This window comes from Bos indicus, chromosome 24 (assembly GCF_029378745.1).
Source record: "Bos indicus isolate NIAB-ARS_2022 breed Sahiwal x Tharparkar chromosome 24, NIAB-ARS_B.indTharparkar_mat_pri_1.0, whole genome shotgun sequence".
NCBI lineage: Eukaryota > Metazoa > Chordata > Mammalia > Artiodactyla > Bovidae > Bos > Bos indicus.
Window position 1 is genome coordinate 29,187,497 of NC_091783.1, and position 23,893 is coordinate 29,211,389.

Here is a 23,893-nt window from a genome sequence, read left to right on the forward strand (position 1 = left end):
AAGGATACATAAGAGCTGGACTAAATGTCTTCGTGTCATTTAGAAAAGTGGGGTTAAGGATAATGACCCCAGGCAGAAAACTCTTGCACCTAAAATTGTTTCAAATAAATCACAGTGTGGCACATCCATGAGATGGCCATAGTATTGCAGTGTGTGATCATTCAGCCCATGCACTTTGATGTAATTAATGAGAATGGTGAAATAGAAGTGTAATCATTTCTCCAAGAGGAAATGTCAACCCATTAATGAGGCTAAGGCTTACCATTGCCAGGTGAAGCAGCAGATTTCTCCCCAGCTCTTTAGATTGCTGATGTTGTGTGTTGACAGAGGTAGATGTTCATTTCCGACTATGATAGAGGGAAGGGAAATACTTCTGAAGAGGATTTTTTCTGCTTTTTGTTTTTTTTTTGTTTGGTTCTTTTAAACCAATGACAGCAGTTTGAAATGACTGCAGTTCTAGCCATTATAAAAAAAAGTAAGCATAAAATGTAATTTATAAATATAAATGAGTAATTGACATGTAAAACAGGATTTTCAGGTATTTATGCATTTGTGTAAAACCAAATAATCTAGAAATAGCCCTTTACTATTGTTATAATGATTCGTTAAAATCATAGCCCACTTTTAAAATTATGTGTTACAGATTACTTGCCCTTGGTTTTCTTGTGACTATCTGTGGTAGATCAGAGTAAGTTGAATTAGAACTATCTGTTTATGTTGTTGGAAGGATGCTTTCATGCTACTAGAGCCGCTTTTTAAGTTTATACAATAATTCTTCAGAAAGTTGAAAACTGGTCTACTGAGACAATAAAAAGATGGAGGCCATATTTTCCCCAGGTTATATGGTGATGTTTACCAACTAATAACCCATTGACTGAATTTATATTAGAATTTCTTCATTGCTTTTACTACTTAACTTCCATTGGCAGCTTAGGGATTTTATGTAATTACTTTGAACAACTTCATTGGCTCTGTGAAAGACATGGTAACGCTGATGACATTTTTATGGAATCTGCCGTATATTGAAGACAATACATACACGTCAATTTGTTCATGTTCAAAAAAACATAGACAGCCTTTAGAAATAAAGCATGTGATGTTGTGGGTTTTGGTGTTGCTTTTGTTAAGATTTTTATAGTTTGCTTTCTGTAGATAGTCCATCTTTGCTCTTCACAGAGTTCTTTCCAGGAGCTGGTGACCCAGTATATCTTTTGGGGGGATAGGACTTCCATGGTGGCTCAGACGGTAAAGTGTCTGCCAGCAATGCGGGAGACCTGGGTTCGATCCCTGGGTTGGGAAGACCCCGTGGAGAAGGAAACGGCAACCCACTCCAGTACTCTTGCCTGGAAAATTCCATGAACTGAGGAGCCTGATAGGCTACAGTCCATGGGGTCGCAAAGAGTCGGACATGACTGAGCGACTTCACTTTCACTTTCACTTAGCATTAATAATTAGGAATTTGGCTTTTAGGTTATGAGTTATATATTATGGAAGATTTCCAAGAACTATTTTAAATACATTGTCATTTGTTAACATATGACAGGTATCTTTTCCTCCTAAAAGTGTGTAAAGGAATAAATATATTTTTAATTTAAGTGTTTAGGATAAAAATATTACCCTGTTTGTTTTGTAGCTTTACTATCAGCAAATACTTAAGGATTTAATAGTTTAATAGTTCCATGGACTTTAATTCCCATTAATGTAATATCATGTCATAACAGGAGAGCTGAGTTGCTTAATGAACATTATGTTCTGTGTGCCTCTTTTCTTTTCTTCAGTTTTCATTTTGTTACTTGGTGTGCCCATGGCTTAGTAAGTTGGGCTTTCTGGGGACCTTTTTTCCATTTTGGCCTCCGTGGCCCATTTTGAGGCCACATTGTCGAAACTTAGTTTTGTTTTTTCCTTTCTAGTGGTGCACTTGAAAACTCCAGGTGGCAAGAACTGCTTTTTTCAGTAAAGTTTATTAGGAGAACTCTGTTTTCTTTTAAAAATAACAAAAACCTGTCATTAAACTTAGGAATTAGGATTCCTTCTTTGTTGACATGAGTAGCCTGAAATATGAAGCTAACTAAATTGCATCAAATTTCGGAGACTAATAATCATACATTTGGGAAAAGAAGCTTCTACACGACCTGTGTTCTGTCAGAGTAATTTAATTAGAGGTAGTGATATTTCAATGTAATTTGTTAATGGGCACATTCTGGGGGAAAAAAAAGAGAGGGAGAGTAATTCTGCCTGAACATTGATCATTTTATATATTTTTAGCTGGATTCTGTCAAAAGAAAGGATTTTCATTGAATTTCATGGCACAGAGATGCCTGGAGGAAGAATATCAATGAAGTGAAGAACAGCTTAAAATTTTTGAGTTATTAGAATGCATATAAGGCAGAATGTAATAATCTTACTGCTTTTCCAAAAGTTTAATATATGAAATTGTATGCATGGACATTATTGGACAACTGAAAATCTAAATTTCATATTTTGAATGTCATATCATCCCCACTGCTTGTTTCGATTTTTTTTCAATTTCATATCCAAGAAGCGTATCATAGTTCTTTATTTTTTATTTGTGACAACTTGTATACAGATGTTAGTTAAATATTACATGACTTACCCTGGAAAGGAAACAAAATAACAGCTTCTCTAGATTTTATAATACTTTGGAGAACATTATAATAAAACCTCTTTCTTTTGCTGGGGAAATCTGGAATAAGAAATACTTTAATTGTGTTAATTTGACCTAAAATAGCTTTTATTTTGATTTATTTCATTTCACAGACATTTCAACTTAGTTCTACTGCAATGAGAGGCTCTGAGTTCACTCAAGTTGATTCATTATCATGCAGGACAGGTTAGAATGTGCTGCAGTAACAATTACCCCCAGTCTTCTGTGCCTAACACAAGAAAATGTCAGTTTCTTCTTCCTGCAAAGAAGTCCACTGTGGTAGCAGGGGACTCCAGGGCACTTCTCCACAGATGGGCTCATGCATCCCCAGGGGTTCAATCCCGTTATCATCTGCATTCAACATATTCTTTCATAATCACCACTGCAGGGAAAGAGAGCCTTTGCTTTTTTTTTTTTTTTTTTTTAATTTCTGCTGTAAAGCAAAGTGACCAAGTTATACATATATATGTATTTTTCTTTATATTCTTTAACACCATAGTTTATCCCAGGATGTTGAATATAGTTCCCGTGTTATACAGTAGGACTTTGTTGTCCATCCATTCTATATGTAATAGGATGCAACTACCAGCCCCTACCTTCTAGCTTATCCCTCTGCAGTCTCCTTACCCCTTGACAGCCACAAGTCTGTTCTCTGTGTCTGAGAGTCTGTTTCTACTTTGTAGATAGGTTCATTTCTGTCATATATTAGATTGTACATATAAGTGATGTCATATGGTATTTGTCTTTCTCTTTCTGACTTAATTTACTTAGTATGATAATCTCTAGTTGTATTCATGTTGCTGCAGATGAAGTTGTTTCATTCTTTTTTATGGCTGAGTAATATTCCATTGTCTCTCTGTACCACATCTTTATCCACTCATCTGTGATGGACATCTATGTTACTTTCATGTCTTGGCTATTGTGAATTGTGCTGCTATTGCTTATTCCTTGGAAGGAAAGTTATGACCAACCTAGACAGCATATAAGGTCCGTCTAGACAAGGCTATGGTTTTTCCAGTAGTCATGCATGGATGTGAGAGTTGGACTATAAAGAAAGCTGAGCACCAAAGATTGATGCTTTTGAATTTTGGTGTTGGAGAAGACTCTTGAGAGTCCCTTGGACTGCAGGGAGATCCAACCAGTCCATTCTAAAGGAGATCAGTCCTGGGTGTTCATTGGAAGGACTGATGTTGAAGCTGAAACTCCAATACTTTGGCCACCTAATGCAAAGAGTTGACTCATTGGAAAAGACCCTGATGCTGGGAAAGATTGAAGGTGGGAGGAGAAGGGGACGACAGAGGATGAGATGGTTGGATGGCATCACGGATTCAATGGGCATGAGTTTGGGTAAACTCCGGGAGTTGGTGATAGACAGGGAGGCCTGGCGTGCTGCAGTTCATGGGGTCGCAAAGAGTCAGACACGACTGGGCGACTGAACTGAACTGAAGCATAGCAGTTCATGTATCTTTTGAATTATACTTTTATGTGGGTATAGAGGGTATCAGTTTTTAAATACTGCTGCTGGGAAGTCATGTGTGTCACTTTAATCTACAGATTTTACTGACCAAAGTAAGCCATGTGGTCATGCCAAGGGTGAAGGGGATGAGAAGTGTTATCTTTCTGAATGTTTAGAAAGAGGAGAAAAACTGGAAATATTGGTCATCATTCACAATGCCAACCTAAACCTTTATATTATAGCAGTATGGCAGAATAGATCAGTATTTCCCAACCAGCTGTCAAGAATGAAATACAGATGTGCTGTAGATACTCATGGTTGAACTTTTTTTATTGTATTAAAAATGTGAAGGTATTTTTATGATGTGTTTGCATGCTGTCAGTTGCTCAGTCAGTTACTGAGCAACTCTTTGCAGCCCCATGGACTGTAGCCCACTCGGCTCTCAGCCCATGGGACTTCCCAGGCAAGACTATTGGATTGGGTTGCCGTTTCCTACTGCAAGAAATCTTCCTGACCTAGGGATCAAACCCAAGTCTCCTGCATCTCTTACACTGGCAGGCAGATTCTTTACCACTGAACCATCTGGGAATAGTTCAAGAAACTAACTCATAACAGTGAAAATCACATTGGAATGCTCTGTTATTTTTTTTTCTTTTTTTGTAAAAACTTACTGAAAATTTTTATTATTTTTCCACTTTGGTAAGACTTGTATAGACTCAAGTCTCTGCATAGCATCTCCCCAGATCTTTTCAGTGATCAAGTACTCACCTGCAACTGGAGTGAACACCAGAATCTTTTTTCTTACTGAATCCCCTCTGTTATCTGATCACTGTTTTTATATCAGTGTCTTTATCCTAAGTGAAAATTTTATGCAGATGTTACTTTTATTATTCTTTCTATTTAATTTGCTTGCAAGTTTTGCTCTTACTTTTCTCTGTTTAATTCTAAAAGAGAGGACTTCCCTCGTGGTACAGTGGTTAAGATGTCACCTTCCAGTGCAAGGGGTACAGGTTCGATCCCTGGCCAGGCAGCTTAAATCCTACATGCCTCCTGGCCAAAAAAAATCAAAACAGAAAGCAGAAACAGTAGTGTAACAAATTCATTAAAGACTTTAAAGATCAGATCATATCAGATCAGTCGCTCAGTCGTGTCCGACTCTTTGCGACCCCATGAATCGCAGCACGCCAGGCCTCCCTGTCCATCACCAACTCCCGGAGTTCACCCAGACTCACGTCCATCGAGTCAGTGATGCCATCCAGCCATCTCATCCTCTGTTTTCCCCTTCTCCTCCTGCCCCCAATCCCTCCCAGCATCAGAGTCTTTTCCAATGAGTCAACTCTTCGCATGAGGTGGCCAAAGTACTGGAGTTTTAGCTTTAGCATCATTCCTTCCAAAGAAATCCCAGGGCTGATCTCCTTCAGAATGGACTGGTTGGATCTCCTTGCAGTCCAAGGGGTCCACATTAAAAAAAAAATCTTAAAAAATATTCATTCTAAAAGAAAAGATATGTATAAATTTTAATCATTTATCGTATACCAGAGAATTATTAATTTTTTTAGTTTTCTCGGTTATTTCCTCTTCTCACCTTATTTTTCCCTCCTTTTGGTTTTTTGTGTTGTTGTTTATTCCTATTGGATTTTGAAATTAACAGAAAATCTTTCTCAGTCAAAATCAATAGTTAATTTTGTGTGCTTTTTAAAAAAATAAAAATGTCTCTATTATGTTAAATTTGCATAGGTTTTAAAAAACAGATTCCTTAGAAATAAATTGGTATTTCTGGACATAAAATTTACTAAATTACTAAAGGGGACTGTAAGTTGCAAAAATTAATTGTTTTCAAAATACTTTTTGATTATTCAGAACTATAAATAGTGATTATATTTTGAGCATTTTAAAGCCTGTTAATTATTAAATTAGATGAAAAATAATATTCAGTGTTATCATGTAGATAATGTTATATTTAATTTTCCTAGCTTTTCATATGCTTTATCTTTAAATGTTTCAAAAATGCAGAAGACCTGAAATATATATTTTCTAGGTGTAATGTTTGTAATACTCATTTGTATTATATTACTGATAGTGATAGTGAAGTCACTCAGTTGTGTCCGACTCTTTGCAACTCCATGGACAGTAGCCAACCAAGCTCCTCCGTCCAGGGGATTTTCCAGGCAAGAATACTGGAGTGGGTTGCCATTTCTTTCTCCAGTTGTATTATATTAATTATACAATATTATTATATTATAACATATGTAATATTATTAGACAATGTTACTTAAAGTTAATTTTTATGTATTATTTACAGATAGATTTTCTGAAGCTGTACCTGCCTGTAGTTTCTGTTGTGTTTAGATTTCATTTTCAATTATGCTTACTGTCCCAGCCTAGTGCAAAATGAAAAGACTTCAGTCATCAGAAACCCCTCAAATGTTTTCCTTCAAATTGAAATCCATGTGTCCTTATAATTATTTTCACATTTGGTCTAAAGGTTTAATTTCATGCAAAAATGATCAAGTGAAGCTACATGCAGGACTCACTTTGAGGGCACTATACCCCGAAACACCTAATTTGAGCAGGAGAAATTTTGGATTCTCTTAAGCAGAAAGTAAAGAAATTCCTTTATGAGATTAAGTACAGCAAGCTAGCATCAAGCTCTAAAAGCCATTTATAAGATTTTACACATAGTGCTTTAAGCCAGAATGCCTCACACAAAGGGAGAATTCATGTCATCAGTCTGTCTATGCATCATCAGTGCTACACCGGAAACCAGGGAAGTGGAAGAAACAGAAAAGGAGCCATTTTTGAATAATACACTCAGGAGAGGTGGTGATGGCATGTCACACTTCATAGTGGCCGCACTCGTCAAAAAGATGGTTAGACCCCAAATTATCATTGCATGTTGGTGACTTGAAGGAATTAATAAGTATGTTGGTTCATAGTTGTTAATGAACTTTGGGCCTCCCTGGTGGCTTAGATGGTAAATAATCTATCTACCTGTAATGCAGGAGACCCAGGTTTGATCCCTAGGTTGGGAAGATCCCCTGGAGAAGGGAATGGCTATCCACTCCAGTATTCTCGCCTGGAGAATTCCATGGACAGAGGGACCTAGTGGGCTACAGTCCATGGGGTCTCAAACAGTTGGACACGACTGAGCGACTAATGCTAACGCTGAAATATGTTGGTTCATAGCAGTCATTAGAATCCTTGAAGAGCATTATTTATTTTGGAAACAAAAAGCAAAACAAACTTTTATAAATCAAATATTTGAGGAGATAAAGGAACACTGTAAAGGAAAATTTTAGGCAAATGTTGCATAAGGCTGATGCTCTGGCCCTAAGGTGGGCTGTAAATTACATGAAGACATAAACATCAGGAGTTTAATCCGAGAGTCCCATGATCAGTATTAGTTTTACTCACGTAGAAGCTCTCGTATATAGAAGTTTGCTCATAAATCTTAACTCCACATAAATTGATATTATGAAAATAAATGACAACAGCTTTACGCAAAGATCAGGGATTAGAAAACCATATTTGCTGATCTATACCAAAGTGCACAAGCTGTCCAAAGGACGCTTTGTTTTTTTTGGCAAGAGTTTATTGGCTAATAGAAAAATGGATTGTGAGTGTGTTTGAAGTGTTGTTCACTCCATATTTGTTGAAGGAGAATAATTTGCTTGAAGAAAATAGCTCATTTAACTGACATTTTGGAGCACCTGAATGAACTTAATTGAAAATCACAAAGGCTGTGTAAATATTACACATACTCACAGAGTTTATGGATTTGAAGCAAAGTTCAGCTTTGGAAAAAGGAAAAAATTATATATTTGTGATATTTAGTTGGTATTACATTTTAAATCCTAAGGAAAATTATTGACTGTTAGAGCAATACTTATCTATGCATGAAGTTGAATTTTATCATTATTTTAAAATACTTATGATAAAGAATATGAAAAACTTTTGCATTTCCACAAGGAATTTCAACATTGTGTTTGTCAATTAAAGAAGGACCAGGAAATTTAATCAATGTATTCTTCATGGTTCATGACAAAAAAGATTTTTCTATCAATTGGAGAAAAACTAATGTACTCTATGCTACCCATTTGCTACCACTAACTTCTGTGAATAGTTTTCCTTAATGGAAATTATCAAGCATTTGATTTCTCAGTCTTAAAACGTTATAAAAAGGCATTTCATGCAAATAAGCTGAAATTTCTTATTAAAATTTTTTTTTCAGTTTTGTATAGAAGTTCTATGTGTATTTTATAGTATGTTTCCTAACATTTTATAGTATGTTTCGTATTTCATTTTTCTTATTATAATTGCTGCTGCTGCTAAATCGCTTCAGTCGTGTCCTACTCTGTGTGACCCCACAGACGGCAGCCCACCAGGCTCCGCCGTCCCTGGGATTCTCCAGGCAAGAACACTGGAGTGGGTTGCCATTTCCTTCTCCAATGCATGAAAGTGAAAAGTGAAAGTGAAGTTGCTCAATCATGTCCGACTTCTAGCGACCCCATGGACTGCAGCCTACCAGGCTCCTCTGTCGGATTTTCCAGGCAAGAGTACTGGAGTGGGGTGCCATTGCCTTCTTCATCTTATTATAATTAGATGCTATGAAAAAAATGTGGGACTTTCCAGGTGGTCCAGCAGTAAAGCACCTTCCAATGCAGAGTATGGGTTTACTCAGTGGTTGGGGAGCTAGGATCCCACATGCCTTGCAGCCAAAAAACCAAAGCATAAAACCGAAGTAATACTGTAACAAATTCAATAAAGACTTTTAAAATGATCCACATCAAAAAATATATATACATATATCTTAAAAAAGAAAGAGAAAGTGTACTGACTTTTTCTACCAAAGTCCATGTGGACATTTCCAGACTATCTCTAGTGTATCCCACTGTGCGTGTGTGAAAAGGATTGGTGGATTCTAAATGGCTCTAGGAATAATTGTTGCTGAAATTGAAACTCAGAAAGAGTCTAGAGTAAGCAAAGAATATCTAAGCCGATTTATGAGCAAACCTGCAGTTGATAACCATTCTTCATTGGGATCTATAAGAAAAAAACCATGAAATCCTTAGTGTTAAGATAATTCTTCCCTACCTTTCTCCCTATAACTTCTTCATTAATAAAGATCTAGTTCCTTAATAAATATTGCCCTGTGCACATGGAAGGGGAACATCTGTCAACACTGAAACTCTTTCTGTTTTCCCAGTTTGCCTTCAGAAATAGCCGTTAATGTGGCAAAAAAAATACAATAAAAGTCAAAGGGGTATTTAGGCACAAAATTCTTTTACAGTATTCTCTCATAATTGTTTCTAAATATGGTTGATGCTTTACTTAGGCAAGAATTCTAAACCATATGTGTATATGTTCACATTTTCATTCCTATGGTTAATGTGTGCTATTAAACTGCTAATACATTTAATATAGAAGATCTGTGGTTTCCTATTAATATTTTATAAGGATATTATGTTTTTATGGTTAACATTAATTTGAGGTATAGTTTTAAGAGTCAAAATTACTTTAAAATAATTATTTCACTGGTGTTTAATTTTGTATTAATCATGTTAACAAAGTTCTATGTAGTCTAGAACACATTAACTACATATTACATATGGAAACTATGCAGTGGCTCTAATAATACATTTCTTATTTAATACTATGATGTTTTTAGGCACAAACATTTAATTGTGTGTAGAGTTGTTTTCGGAGAAGGCAATGGCACCCCACTCCAGTACTCTTGCCTGGAAAATCCTATGGATGGAGGAGCCTGGAAAGCTTCGGTCCATGGGGTCACTGAGGGTCGGACACGACTGAGTGACTTCACTTTCACTTTTCACTTTCATGCACTGGAGAAGGAAGTGGCAACCCACTCCAGTGTTCTTGCCTGGAGAACCCCAGGGACGGGGGAGCCTGGTGGGCTGCCATCTATGGGGTCGCACAGAGTCGGACACGACTGAAGTGACTTAGCAGCAACAGAGTTGTTTTAAATTTGAATTATTCAGTGGATCAAGCTTGTTTTTTCAGTTGTCTAAAGCAGCTCATTTTCTTTTATCCTATGTTTTGAAATTCTGGAGTTTCTACTTTAAGTTATTTGAGCACTCAAGAAAAATTAATATTCTAATGTAAAGAAGATTGTCAGAAAAAATATTTTAAATTGAGTTCATTTTTTTAAAATAACAGAATTTCATCTTTATTACATGTAATAAAATATTATGGCTTTCGTGAAACACCAATTCAGTATCTCCATACATAGGATGTTTATGTAAAATTATTGATTAAGTTATATTATCTGGTTCCTGCTAACATCATGTTGGAGTAATTCACTGGCACTCATGCTTGGCAGAGACTGAGGATATTCACAACTATCTACTCCTTTCAAATATCTGATAATACAGCTGGTTAGACCATCCCCTTAGGGAAATATTTTTAAAATTATTAATATACTATTGTTTAGAAAAGTTCTAAGTTTACAGAAAAATTGAGTGCAAAATACAGAGTTCATATCCCCCCCCTTGAAAATTTTCCCTATTACTAACATCTTGCATTAATGTAGCACATTTGCTGCAACCAATAATGATACATTACTATAAAGTCCTTAATTTACTTTAGGATTCACCCTTAGTTGTGGCTTAGGCTATGGCTTTTGACAAATGCATAATGTCATGTATCTGCCATAACAGTAACATAGAGAATGGTTTCACTGCTAAGGATGTATTTTATTTTAAAATAAACATATCATCACCTTTTATTTAAAATCTATATATTAAAAATGATCAAACTGCTTCCTGTTTTGGAAAATGAAAGTTGAAAATATTAAGTTACTGAGAATTCTTTGCCTAACATCCATTAGGAAAATGTGAGAATAACAGAAGCAGCTTCGTTTCAGTGAACCATGTATTTCTCCCCACAAGTCATATGACTGTGATGTTTGCTTTCCTCATTTTCAAAGTTAAATTTTAAATCTAATCTTACTAATTTTACCATGTCCCTTGGATATCTCTTTCTCCCTTTCACGTGGCTTCTGTCTATTCTCCTTTTTATTTTTACCCAACTTTTTTGGTAAACATATTCTGTCGTAGTCCTTCTGAAAACCTGTTGAAAGTCTATAAATAGTAAATAAATATATAAATTATAAATATATATTGGTGCTGTGACTAAGGTTCTATAGCATAATGGTTTTCCACTTGTTATTTTTCTGTTAATGTCTATGTTTCTATAAAAATTTTCATGTAAGTAAGGCTCAGCATTTGGTGCTAGGGCAGAAGTGAATCTTGTCAAATTTGAGAAAATATTCATGGTGCAGCTAAGTCAAAAGTGAGCAAGACAACATTCAATAAACATTGACCCATTGTTAATAAATGGAATTCATGTGTTACCCACTTGTTGGACTACAGAGTGGGTGGTTTAAACGACAGAAATTTATCTCACAGTTTTGGAGACTGGAAGTCTGAGATCAAGGTGCCAACAGGTTTGGATTTTCTCGAGATCTTTCTCCTTGTCTTGCAGATGGCCATCTTTCCCTGTGTCCATACAATGACCTTTCCTCTGTGTATATGTGCAGCTATGTCCAAATTTCCTTTTCTTATAAGATGTCAGTAATACTGGATGAGGGTCTACTCATATGAGCTCATTTACCTTAATTACCTCTTTGAAAACCATATCTCCAAATACATTAAGTTCAGTCGCTCAGTCGTGTCCGATTCTTTGTGACCCCCAAATACATTGGGTTGGCCAAAATTTTGTTTGGGTTTTTCTGTAAGATGTTACAACCCAAACGAATATTTGGCCACCCCAATACTTATATTCTGAGGTATTAGGAATTAGAATTTCAGCTTGTGAATTTAAGGGAAAGCAACGTAGTCCGTAATACCATTGAAATTAGCAAGCTTTTTAATTTGCGTGACTTTGAAAGCAGTAAAACCTGGTAATTACTGATTAAGCATGTGAACGAGGTGCTGTCTGTGCATTAAATAATCACAACCACAGGATGAAGTCAGGACCAATATCTCACTAAGGAAAACTTTTTCAGTTGGCAATGGACTTATTTTCAGTTAAGGTATTGATTTCACTCGTTGAATGTACAAAAAGAATTAATATCAATACAACACATTTACAGTTAATACAACACATAATACATCACAGTCCTTTAAAACTGAGCGATGCTCAAAATGTTGCTTATTTTAATATCAGAGCAATGAAAATTAGCATTTGTTTAAAAATCTCAGAAAAGTTTGATGACAGAACTATTAAAGCAATGGGGACAAGGGTGCCAGAAAAGCTATAAGATTTTAAGTGACCACCTTTATGCGGTTTCCTCCAAAGTGATTTCTCAGAGCCAGGCTGTCTGGGGTCACACACTTCTCGTTCATAGGATCTGCAGTGACCCTTGGTAGGAAAAGGCACATTTTTTCAAAGACCTCCACCTTTGCTGGCTTGTATCTTTTTGACACCTGAACTCAAATAGGTAGCTGAGTAGCAGATGAGCCAAAGTCCTTGACAGTAACAGTTAGTGTGAATTTTTTTCATCTGTAACACACACTCATGAGTCCCTAAGGGGCTCAGTTCCTCCCCTCTGTGGGACCCTTAGGCTGTACTCCAATCGAAGAACTCCTTTTTAATATGCTAGTTACTTTGATACTTTCAAAGATTTAAACGTGGCACTATTCTCTTCCCAAGCATCTATCAAGCCTCTTTATCATTTATTTACTTTTATTGTTTATTAAAGGTTTAAGACGTATGAGTTGAGTTAGATCCTTTCGTGTTTTTGTAGGGCAAGCAAACACAAGGAGTCAAGCAGCATGGAGTGTAGATGGATTTCTGAATTTTCTGCCCTGTCCGTAGAACAGAGAAAACAATTCTCACTTTGGGTGGTTATTCTTTAGGTTAAAGTAGATAACCTAACCTTAAGTGTCTTTTTAAGTGCCTAGCATTCAACAAGTATTAATTCATTTTCTTTCATAACCCAACCACCTAAACAAAGTCAAATTACTGCAAGTCCCTGGGTTTTGTTGTTGTTGTTGAGTATTGCTATAATAGGCTGCTGCTGCTGCTGCTGCTGCTAAGTCGCTTCCTGCTTTCTAGTTTTTTTTTAAATTTAGATATTAATCTATATAATTGGTCTGTAGTATTTAATGAATATTTATTCTGTCCTATCACTGTTAAGTGTCAAAGAAACAAAAGAACTCAGACTCACTGTCAGGAAGCCACAAAGAGTTTATGGTCCACTTACAGAGACAAGATCTAGTCACATGAAACCATTAATAAGTAGACATTACTTATTATAATTATTATTATAATAAACAAAGTGCTAATATGTATTTCTATGGACAGGAAACATAGGAACACATTTTTTTTTTTTTTTTAATTCAGAGCCTTCCCAAATGAGGGCACAGGCTGCCATTTTCCTAAGGACATCCAAGAGGCCCCTTCCCCTGACTCTGAAGCTGTGGCTAGGAGAAGGGGGAGAGGCTAGGAGAAGGGGAAGAGGAGTGGTCCAGGCCCAGAAAAGGTGATAAATATGAGTGTAGGGGCTTCCCAGGTGGTTCAGTGGGTAAAGAACCCGCCTGCAATGCAGGAAATGCAAGAGATGCAGTTTCTGTCCCTGGGTTGGGATGATCCCCTGGAGGAGGACATGGCTACCCACTCCAGTATTCTTGCCTGGAGAATCCCATGGACAGACAGAGGAGCCTGGCGGGGTACAGTCCATAGGATCACAAAGATCAGACACTGCTGAAGTGACTGAGCACCCATGCGTAGAATGTGGGCCATAGCAATGTGGAAACAGGCTGAGAAATCTGTCTGACTGGGCAGAATAAATTGTAGAAGATGATGTATTGCATTAGTGAAAAAGTTCGGTTGGGTTTTTCCGTAAGATGGAAAAACAGGAAAAAACCTGTTCAACTTTTCGACCAACCCAATAGATAAAACCAAAAAGACCAAGTGACTAAGAATTAAGAGAGCATTGTATACTAGGTCAAAGAGTTGACATATAATATTGCAGGCAGAGAGGAGAAAATCACTGCAGATGTTTAGTCTAGAAGTGGACACGCAGAGACCTGGAGCAGGAGAAAGACCACCCACGCAGGCAGATGCAACAATCCAGGTGTGAATAGACAAGCAATACCAGACTGTAAAAGTCAACAAGAAAGTGCAGAAAAGTGTTTAACATTTCTCATCCACATTGTATGTTTTTAAGTATGGTGAATACCTTTTGTGATATAAAAGGGACTTTTTATACAAGAAGATGCTAAAAGTCTTTCATTTTGATTTCTCAGCAGGGCTCCCCCAAACAATTTGACTTTTCATTTTGTTGTCTTAATAAAAGACAAGCAGTAGATGGCATTGTTCTATAGAAAAGATTCCCATGTTTCATTTTTAAATCTCACAGCATGTAAGATGGGGGTAATTAAGTTATCTTCTGGGATATTTCTACTTCAAAGACAAATATTTTGACTTATCATAATCTAGTGTGAGATACAACTTTTCATTTTGCAATGTTTGAAAGATAAAGGATGGTATATGTGGATTATGTGGGAAAATAATATATTCAGTAAAGTATTTTATGACTATTACCAAGGATTTTATGGTTACTTTTAGGGTAATAAGCTTGCATGTTATTTGTGGTCTGGTGTGCATCTCGGTGAATTTATGCTGATGAAAACAAAAGAATTTAATTAATTCACATGTGAGTAGGAGTTCAAAAAATGAACGTAGGTCCTTGGAAAACGCAAAAAATATATATGATTTTACTTTGTAATGTGTGACTATTAATTGAATTCCAAAATGTATCCAGAGTAATTGTGGTCAGAACATAACCTCACATGTTTACAGAAGTGAAAAATTGTTTTTTTTTTTCCCTTTGATCCTTTTATGTTCTTCCCATAGAATTTTTCTTCAAAAAGAATGATTAAGAATTTCAAAGAAAATCATCTTCTGTGGAGAATATTTTTATTATAATTTTATTTTGGCTTGAATAGGTCTAGTTCTACATTTATAAGTACGTGGTTTAACCTTTGTTTTGTTTCCAATGAGACATAAGCTGATTGATGTTGCCTTTAAGAAAGCATTCATTTTTTTCAACTTTTAAGTCATTACATGTAAGATAGAGCTAATTAAGATATTGACTTTTTTTTTCATTTTTTTCTATTCTTAAGACATTTTCAGTTGTTTATTTTGAGATGTACCTTTATTTTCATTTGTTTGAAAACCTACAGAACTGTTAGTACTTCATAAAGCTATGATAAACACCACAAGAACTAGAAGTGGCCAACTAATCACCTTTTAAGTAGCATGAGGTTTTGTCATTCTGGAGCATAGTGGGCATTCAGTATTGATGAATATTATTGCTTTATTCCTTTCAGAATTTATTCCAAAATTATATATTAAGGCTGCATGCCAGGAAACATGCAGGGTATACAAGATAGCTAAGAAAATTTGCTCTGAAGTACTTGCACTGTGAGTGTCAGGCGTGGCTTTAGAACTATGGTGTTAAGAGTTCAGGTTGCTACACAAAGACTGAAAAGCAGTAATTTTTTCTGCCCTCAGTGACTCTGAAGCTGAGATGTATAGGATCAGTAGAAGTTTGTTAGGGAATGGAAGGCAGCATCGGTGAGACCTGGGAAGGAACAGGTCCTGAGGGTCCAGAATCCAGGAGCTTGTGTAAGAAAGAGGAAGACTTTGGAACAAGAAGATGCTGGGGAATAACTCAGAACATCTGACATTCTCTAGAAAGAAAATTCCTGAAACGGAACTACCGTATGATCCAGCAATTCCACTCCTGGATATAAATCTTTAAAAAAAAAAAAAAAGAAAGAAAGACTCTTTTGAAAAGAAAACATGCACTCAGGTGATCATTGCAGCATTATTTACAGTTGCCAAAATATGGATGCAACCTAAGTGTCCATCAACAGATGAATGGATAAAGAAGATGTGATGTGACATATATATAAAATGGAATACTACTCAGCCATACCTAGAGTGAAGTTTTGCCGCTTGTAGCAACGTGGATGGACTTGGAGGGGATTACACCGAGTGAAATAAGTTAGAAAAGACAGCTACTATATTATATCACTTATATGTGAAATCAAAAATTAAAATTAACTAGTGACTATAACAAAAAAAGAAGCAGACTCACAGATAAAGAGAACAATCTAGTGGTTACCAGTGGGGAGTGAAGTGAGGGGAAATTTAGGGATGGAGAAGTAGTAGGTACAAACTGTTGGGTGTAAGACAGGCTAAAGGGATATATTGCTTCGCTGGTGGCTCAGCCAGTAAAGAATCCGCCTGCAAGGCAGGAGACACGGGTTCGATCCCTGTGTCAGGAAGATCCCCTGGAGGGGAGGGCATACGAACCCACTCAGTATTCTTGCCTGGAGAATCCCATGGACAGAGGAGCCTCATGGGCTATATATAGTCCCTGGATCGCAAAGAGTCTGATACGACTGAAGCGATTTGGCACACACGGCACGTGAAACATGGGAAATGTAAATAATATTTTATAATAACTATAAACTGAGTGTAACCTTTAAAAGTTGTATAAAAATTTCAAGATAACAATTCTTTGACTAATGTAAAAATAAAATTTTTGCATTTCATGTTCAGTTCAGTCACGCAGTCGTGTCCCACTCTTTGTGACGCCATGGACTGTAGCACGCTAGGCTTCCTCATCCTTCACCATCTCCTGGACTTTGCTCAAACTCATGTCCATCGAGTTGGTGAGGCCATCCAACCATCTCATCCTCTGTCATCCGCTTCTCCTCCTGCCTTCATTCTTTCCCAGGATCCAGGTCTTTTCCAATGAGTAACATTTCGTGTTACTAAGTTTTATTCTACCCTAAGCTTATTTAACTTACATGCAGAGTACATCATGAGAAACACTGGGCTGGAAGAAGCACAAGCTGGAATCAAGATTGCCGGGAGAAATATCAATAACCTCAGATATGCAGATGACACCACCCTTATGGCAGAAAGTGAAGAGGAACTAAAAAGCCTCTTGATGAAGGTGAAAGAGGAGAGTGAAAAAGTTGGCTTAAAGCTCAACATTCAGAAAACAAAGATCATGGCCTCTGGTCCCATCACTTCATGGGAAATAGATGGGGAAACATTGGAAACAGTGTCAGACTTTATTTTGGGGGGCTCCAAAATCACTGCAGATGGTGACTGCAGCCATGAAATTAAAAGACATGTACTCCTTGGAAGGAAAGTTATGACCAACCTAGATAGCATATTCAAAAGCAGAGACATTACTTTGCCAATAAAGGTCCATCTAGTCAAGGCTATGGTTTTCCCAGTGGTCATGTATGGATGTGAGAGTTGGACTGTGAAGAAAGCTGAGCACTGAAGAATTGAGGCTTTTGAACTGTGGTGTTGGAGAAGACTCTTAAGAGTCCCTTGGACTGCACGGAGATCCAACCAGTCCATTCTAAAGGAGATCAGTCCTGGGTGTTCTTTGGAAAGACTGATGCTAAAGCTGAAACTCCAATACTTTGGCCACCTCATGCGAAGAGTTGACTCATTGGAAAAGACTCTGATGCTGGGAGGGATTAGGGGCAGGAGGAGAAGGGGACGACAGAGGATGAGATGGCTGGATGGCATTACGGACTCGAAGGATATGAGTTTGGGTGAACTCCGGGAGTTGGTGATGGACAGGGAGGCCTGGCATGCTGCAATTCATGGGGTCGCAAAGAGTCGGACACGACTGAGCGACTGAACTGAACTGAAGCTGGATATAGATTTAGATGGATAATTGTTTTTGCCTTTGTAATATAATTAATTTTATTCATTTATTTTTACAGTGAAGTTTAGCAACTGCAATGGGAAAAGAAAAGTACAGTATGAGAGCAGCGAGCCGGCAGATTTTAAGGTGGATGAAGATGGCATGGTGTATGCCGTGAGAAGCTTCCCCCTCTCCTCTGAACACTCGAAGTTCCTGATATACGCTCAAGACAAAGAGACTCAGGAAAAGTGGCAAGTAGCAGTAAAACTGAGCCTCAAACCAGCCCTACCTGAGGATTCAGTGAAGGTAGAGTATCTAAGTGTGGCTTTGGATGGACTTAATCAGGATTGTATAGTTTGAACTACGTGCATACTTTGCATCAGATCAATGAGTGGCCAGTACTGGAATTTTTATCAACTTCAGTTGCTGCAGTACTATTTTGTTTTTTTGTTTTTTTGTTTTAATTTTACAGGATATTTTAGATTAAATGTTTTATCAGCAATCCTAAACTGTATTTGAAAGATTTGTTTATACTTTGAGATTTATAACTTAAATTTACTTAGAAATAGTTGTTTGTTTTAAATTATTTAGAAGCTTTACAAGCTGTTAAACTTAACCACAAGATAAACAGTTGTTTATAAGTTGTCATCAGACGAACTTATGGCAGGGGAAGTAGAGATTTACAATAGTAACAGGAAAACATTTCTGCCAAGGAGTATTGGGTTTTTGTCTTGTCCCTCAATAATCAAATTGGGGAATTTGAATTATTTATGCTATGGACGTGACTTTTAGGAATAATACACTCCCTCTGGTGGAAATTGCTGTAAGACAAGATAAAACAAATAAAATACACTTTTTTTTAAATTTTATTTTATTTAACTTTACAATATTGTATTGGTTTTGCCATATATCAAAATGAATCTGCCACAGGTATACATGTGTTCCCCATCCTGAACCCTCCTCCCTCCCCATACCATCCCTCTGGGTCGTCCCAGTGCACCAGCCCCAAGCATCCAGTATCGTGCATCGCAACACTTTTAACAGAAAATTTATTTCAACTGAACATTTGCTAAGTACTTCTTTTGTGTAAGCCACTATTTTAAGAATTTTAAATAAGATACAATAACTTCTTCAGTAAAGTTATGATAACACTATTAGTTTCTGAATATTATAGTTCTTTGAGTTAATTGGAAATAAATATGGGGGCGATGCCATATTCATATAATTGGTCTGTGATTTTATGAACTATAACTGTTACATTAAAACATAAGAATACACATATTCATTGTTGGTATTGTAAATGTGAGAGCCACAGCAATAATAAAATGTGAATAAATATTAGAGAAAAAGATATCATTTTTTCTCTTATACCAATGTTAGACTTTCATTATGTGAAATGTAATTTGTTAATCTATTAACTGTGAAGGGAAATCATGTCATTTGGGTAATATAAAATAAGGATCTGGTAACTAATTGAATGAAAAGATGCTTTTGTTTTTGTTGAGGATTCACTGTGTTCCAGCAAACCAGCTTGGATGTTTGCATTGAAGCAGCGTGGGCTAATGGCTAAAATGTCCACAGATACAGGGAAAAACAGAAGAAAATGTTGACATCTAGCAGAGATTAATACCCCATGTGCAAAGTGGGTCATCTATAGCATCCATCATAGCTGACATAGGTTTAGAATAATTACAGCATTAATTCTGTGGGATTTAATAGGGTCATAAATATTTGAGACGTTCCTTAGCAGTATGTATTAAACTTCTCTTGGAATTCAAATTATATTTTAGCACATCAAGATCTAAATTTAATGTATAGTAGCACATTACCTGAACTGTGGTTTAAACTAATGAGAAATGTATAAAGGATACTGTTAAATTTTGCTCAATGTTAACTACTATCTAAGATGGTTTATAGAAACTGCAAATAGTTTACACAGCTGAGCCACCTAATACATTGTTTGGTATTTCATTTTTCAATAAACAGTGTCACCCACAATTTTATGGTGAAATTGGGAAAAATCGCTCAGTTGTGTCCAGCTCTTTGTGACCCCATGGACTATACAGTCCATGGAATTCTCCAGGCCAGAATACTGGAGTGGATAGCTGTTCCCTTCTCCAGGGGATCTTCCCAACCCAGGGATCTAACCCAGGTGGATTAGATTGCAGGTGGATTCTTTACCAGCTGAGGCACCAGGGAAGCCCACAATTTTATGGTGCTTTCTATTATTTTAATAGGGGGATGAGAACAGGGCCTCCAGACTTATTTTCTTGCCTATAATAAAGTGTGATTCTATACTTACGGGTATCTATTGATATTGATGTACTTTCAGAAAGTGTTTTTCTAGTACTCAGGAATGTCTTCTTGTATTTTCATGTGAAGGAATCACAAGAAATAGAAGAAATAGTGTTTCCAAGACAAGTGACTAAGCACAATGGCTACCTGCAGAGGCAGAAGAGAGACTGGGTTATCCCTCCCATCAACTTGCCAGAAAACTCCAGAGGGCCTTTTCCTCAAGAGCTCGTCAGGGTAGGGTGACACAGTTTCACTGATCTCTGTGGCATGTGTTCAGTGTATGTTAGAAGTGCTTTTGTCTCTTTTTTCCACAAAGTAGAGTTTAAGACATGTGTGTACTATTTTGTATTGATGAAATGTCTCTAGGGTTGCAAAGAGTCTCTTTTTCATTACCTTGGGTTATTTACAGGCAGAGCTTTCTGTGGGTCCATCCAGTGTGCCATGGATGCTGAAGTTTGTTCGGTGTCTGAATATATACACCCTAGTCGCACAGAGTTGGACACGACTGAAGCGACTTAGCAGCAGCAGCTCCCTCATGCATTCACACCCACACCGTACCCTTCCCCTTCCACCTTATCTTCCCTGTCTGAAAGCTGCATTCCCCATGATGATCTTTGCCCTCTACAGATAGCTTCTGGGCCAAAGAAAAAATAAAGGGGCAATCATTGCTAAAAATGCTGGTACTGAGTGCATTTGAGAGATTTTTAAAGAAATAAAAAAATGACCTCTGATACCATTAACGGACTCCCTGGGGCTGCGCAAAAAACACAGGCTTTCAGATTTGAAGAGCAAGGTTTCTTTTTTTTTTCCAGTTACTCTGAATGCATGCTATCAGACCCAGGGGGGGAAAAAAATGACAGACATTTCTATATGCTTAGTAAAATTAGCAACTTGTTATTTATTACAAAAAGAAAATGAGACAACTAGCTGTATTCTCAAATTTAGTAGAAAGTAATGTTTCTGTATATGATTAATTTAGCATTTCAATACATACTTACTGAAGGCTGTATTTTTTAATGTCATTTATTTGTGTTGTCCAGTCTATGGTAATATGTATTATAATTAAGTTTAACAGTGAAATATGTAACCTCCAAATCAAGGTGTTTTCTATGTTTCTACTTTAATAGAGAATGAGAAAATTAAAGAATTTTGCCTTAACTAAAAAAACAAGACAAAAACTGGATTCTGTTACTGGATTAAAAGTATTTGTCTAATATAGAGATATTTCTTATTACCACCTCCAAACAGTATTGCTCAAATGCCCTTTTTTCTGTCCTATTCTTCCTCCTTTTCTGCAGCCTGTTTCTATGATGTTAGGAACATCAAAGGACATATATGTTCCACTCATCTGTAAGCTTATTTTTCCAGGAAATGTTGTATTTGGAGGACAAAGCAGTGAGCCTGTAACAGATATAATTTTTATGCATAGGAGATATCTATTATAAAATCATTTCTTGCATGTTTTGTTATTAATAAAGAATGTGGGGTATTGGGTGCCAATTTAATATGGGAAGCTTTGGTTGCAATGAAAAACATCAGCACAATGCAAGTACAGAAATCTGACTCCCAGGCTCAACCATAGTCTTAGAGTTCCCACCTGAGGCTCTTTCACACTATGAATAGACAGTTATTTCTTGTCCTAACTGATGCAAACAAGTAAATAGTTTTTTCTTCATTAAATTGGACACCTGTTACTGGGTTAAATATTCTAACCTCCAAATTTCCAAGAGAGACTTGGATTCTGTTTAAAAATGGACACTCCTTAAGTTTGACTTTTGTGCTGCTCCTAGTGACTGTTCTTTAGATGTTAACATTGGCCCAGTCCTTCTAGTGACAGGTGACATCTCTTTTGAAGCCCATCACCAGGAAGCAAGAACAAGGAATAAGACTGGGAGAGCTTCAGGAATTTTCTGGGAAGAAGTGGTGTATGTTTGGAAGAGGCCATGAGGTGTAGCATGCTCTGTCTCTGATAATGAGCTCATTTAGTCCCTTGTTTAATGTGACTATCTTCTTGACCCTCAGATCAGATCCGATAGAGATAAAAACCTTTCTCTGCGGTACAGCGTAACTGGGCCAGGAGCTGACCAGCCTCCAACTGGTATCTTCATTATCAACCCCATCTCAGGTCAGCTGTCAGTAACCAAGCCTCTGGATCGTGAGCTGATAGCCCGGTTTCATGTAAGATCTCAACAGCTGTTAATTCTTTGTATTCACACTCTTCCAAATACATGCAAGGTTTAACATTTGTCTCTCATATTAGTCTTAAAGCTTTGATCCTGAATGTTTTAATGCTAGAAATGTATCTGTAGCCTTTTCAATTTAATATTTTTTTTATTTTTATGAAACAATTGTTTTTATAAAATTGATGAATGCTCATGATAAACAAACAATGCCAAGGAAAAACTAAAAATTGCCTTAAGTCATATTACTATTTGCATGCTGATACTTGCCTTCAGATATGTGGTTAAGAACTTACAAGAACAAATTGCCATGAAGGGATCAAAGCTATTTCATGTAAATTACATACTGATCATTACATTTTTAATAGCTGTATAGTATTCCACTGAATGTATATAAACTATAATTTTAACAGCAATTTCTTATAAAAATATTGGTTTGGCCCAAAAGTTCATTTGGGTTTGTTGTAAGACTTCATAGCAAAACCCTGATGAACATTTTGGCCAACCAAGTACATTTATGTTTGTCAGTTTATCTCCTGATACTATGATTACTATTAATTAGCATCATACCAAATGGATAGCATATTTTCATTTTGTTATTTGTTGATCATATTATCTCCAGAAAGATGTGCCATTTTTATCTACCTACTAAGAATTAAGATTTCTCTTTTCTGATTAACCCTGCCAATACTTGGTTTCATTAACCTGCCAGTCTGAGCAATCATTTCTTAGATATACTATCCAGTTATATTTCTTATGCTAATTTTATGTTACTTTTCTATTTTATTCATTTCTTGATTGAGTTATAACAGCTTTTGTATGTAGTTGTGCTGTATGTGCTTAGTCACTCAGTCGTGTCTGACTCTTTACAGCCCCATGGACTTTAACCCAACAGGCTCCTTTGTCCATGGGGATTCTCCAGGCAAGAACACTGGAGTGGGTTGCCATGCCCTGCTCAAGTGGATCTTCCCAACCCAGGGATCAAATCCAGGTGTCCCACATTGCAGCCTCCTGCAATTCTTTACCATCTGAGCCACTAGGGAAACGCTTATATATAGTTATATGTTCCTGTTTTTAAATATATGTATGTATTTAAATGGAGAAGGCAATTGCACCCCACTCCAGTACTCTTGCCTGGAAAATCCCATGGATGCAGGAGCCTGGTGGGCTGAAGTCCATGAGGTCGCTAAAAGTCAGACATGACTGAGCGACTTCCTTTCACTTTTCACTGTCATGCATTGGAGAAGGAAATGGCAACCCACTCCAGTATTCTTGCCTGGAGAATCCCAGGGATGGGGGAGCCTGGTGGGCTGCCGTCTATGGGGTCACACAGAGTCGGACACGACTGAAGCGACTTAGTAGTAGTAGTAGTAGTAGTCGTATGTATTTAGAACTGATTTTCCCAATTAAAAATTGTATTGAGTAATTAAAAAATCAAGAATTAATATTAAAATATAAATTCAAGAAAGCATTTTTCTTTCCTTTTTTTCTAGCCATGCTTGCCCATTTTTCTGGAAGAGGATTTCAACAATTTTTTTTCATGTGTTTAATAGAGAAACTTAAATTGATCTTTATTCCTACTCCAA

The 23,893-nt window shown here is 36.8% G+C and overlaps 1 protein-coding gene across 1 annotated transcript in view; it reads left to right on the forward strand.

The window, feature by feature from the left end:
* CDH2 (cadherin 2) overlaps positions 1–23,893 on the forward strand; it is a 248,192-nt gene that overhangs the window by 160,951 nt on the left and 63,348 nt on the right. The window contains exons 3-5 of the mRNA XM_019986910.2: positions 17,912–18,138; positions 20,215–20,361; positions 22,150–22,305. Of these exons, the coding sequence (XP_019842469.2) occupies positions 17,912–18,138; positions 20,215–20,361; positions 22,150–22,305 (530 nt within the window). The remainder of the gene's footprint in view (positions 1–17,911; positions 18,139–20,214; positions 20,362–22,149; positions 22,306–23,893) is intronic.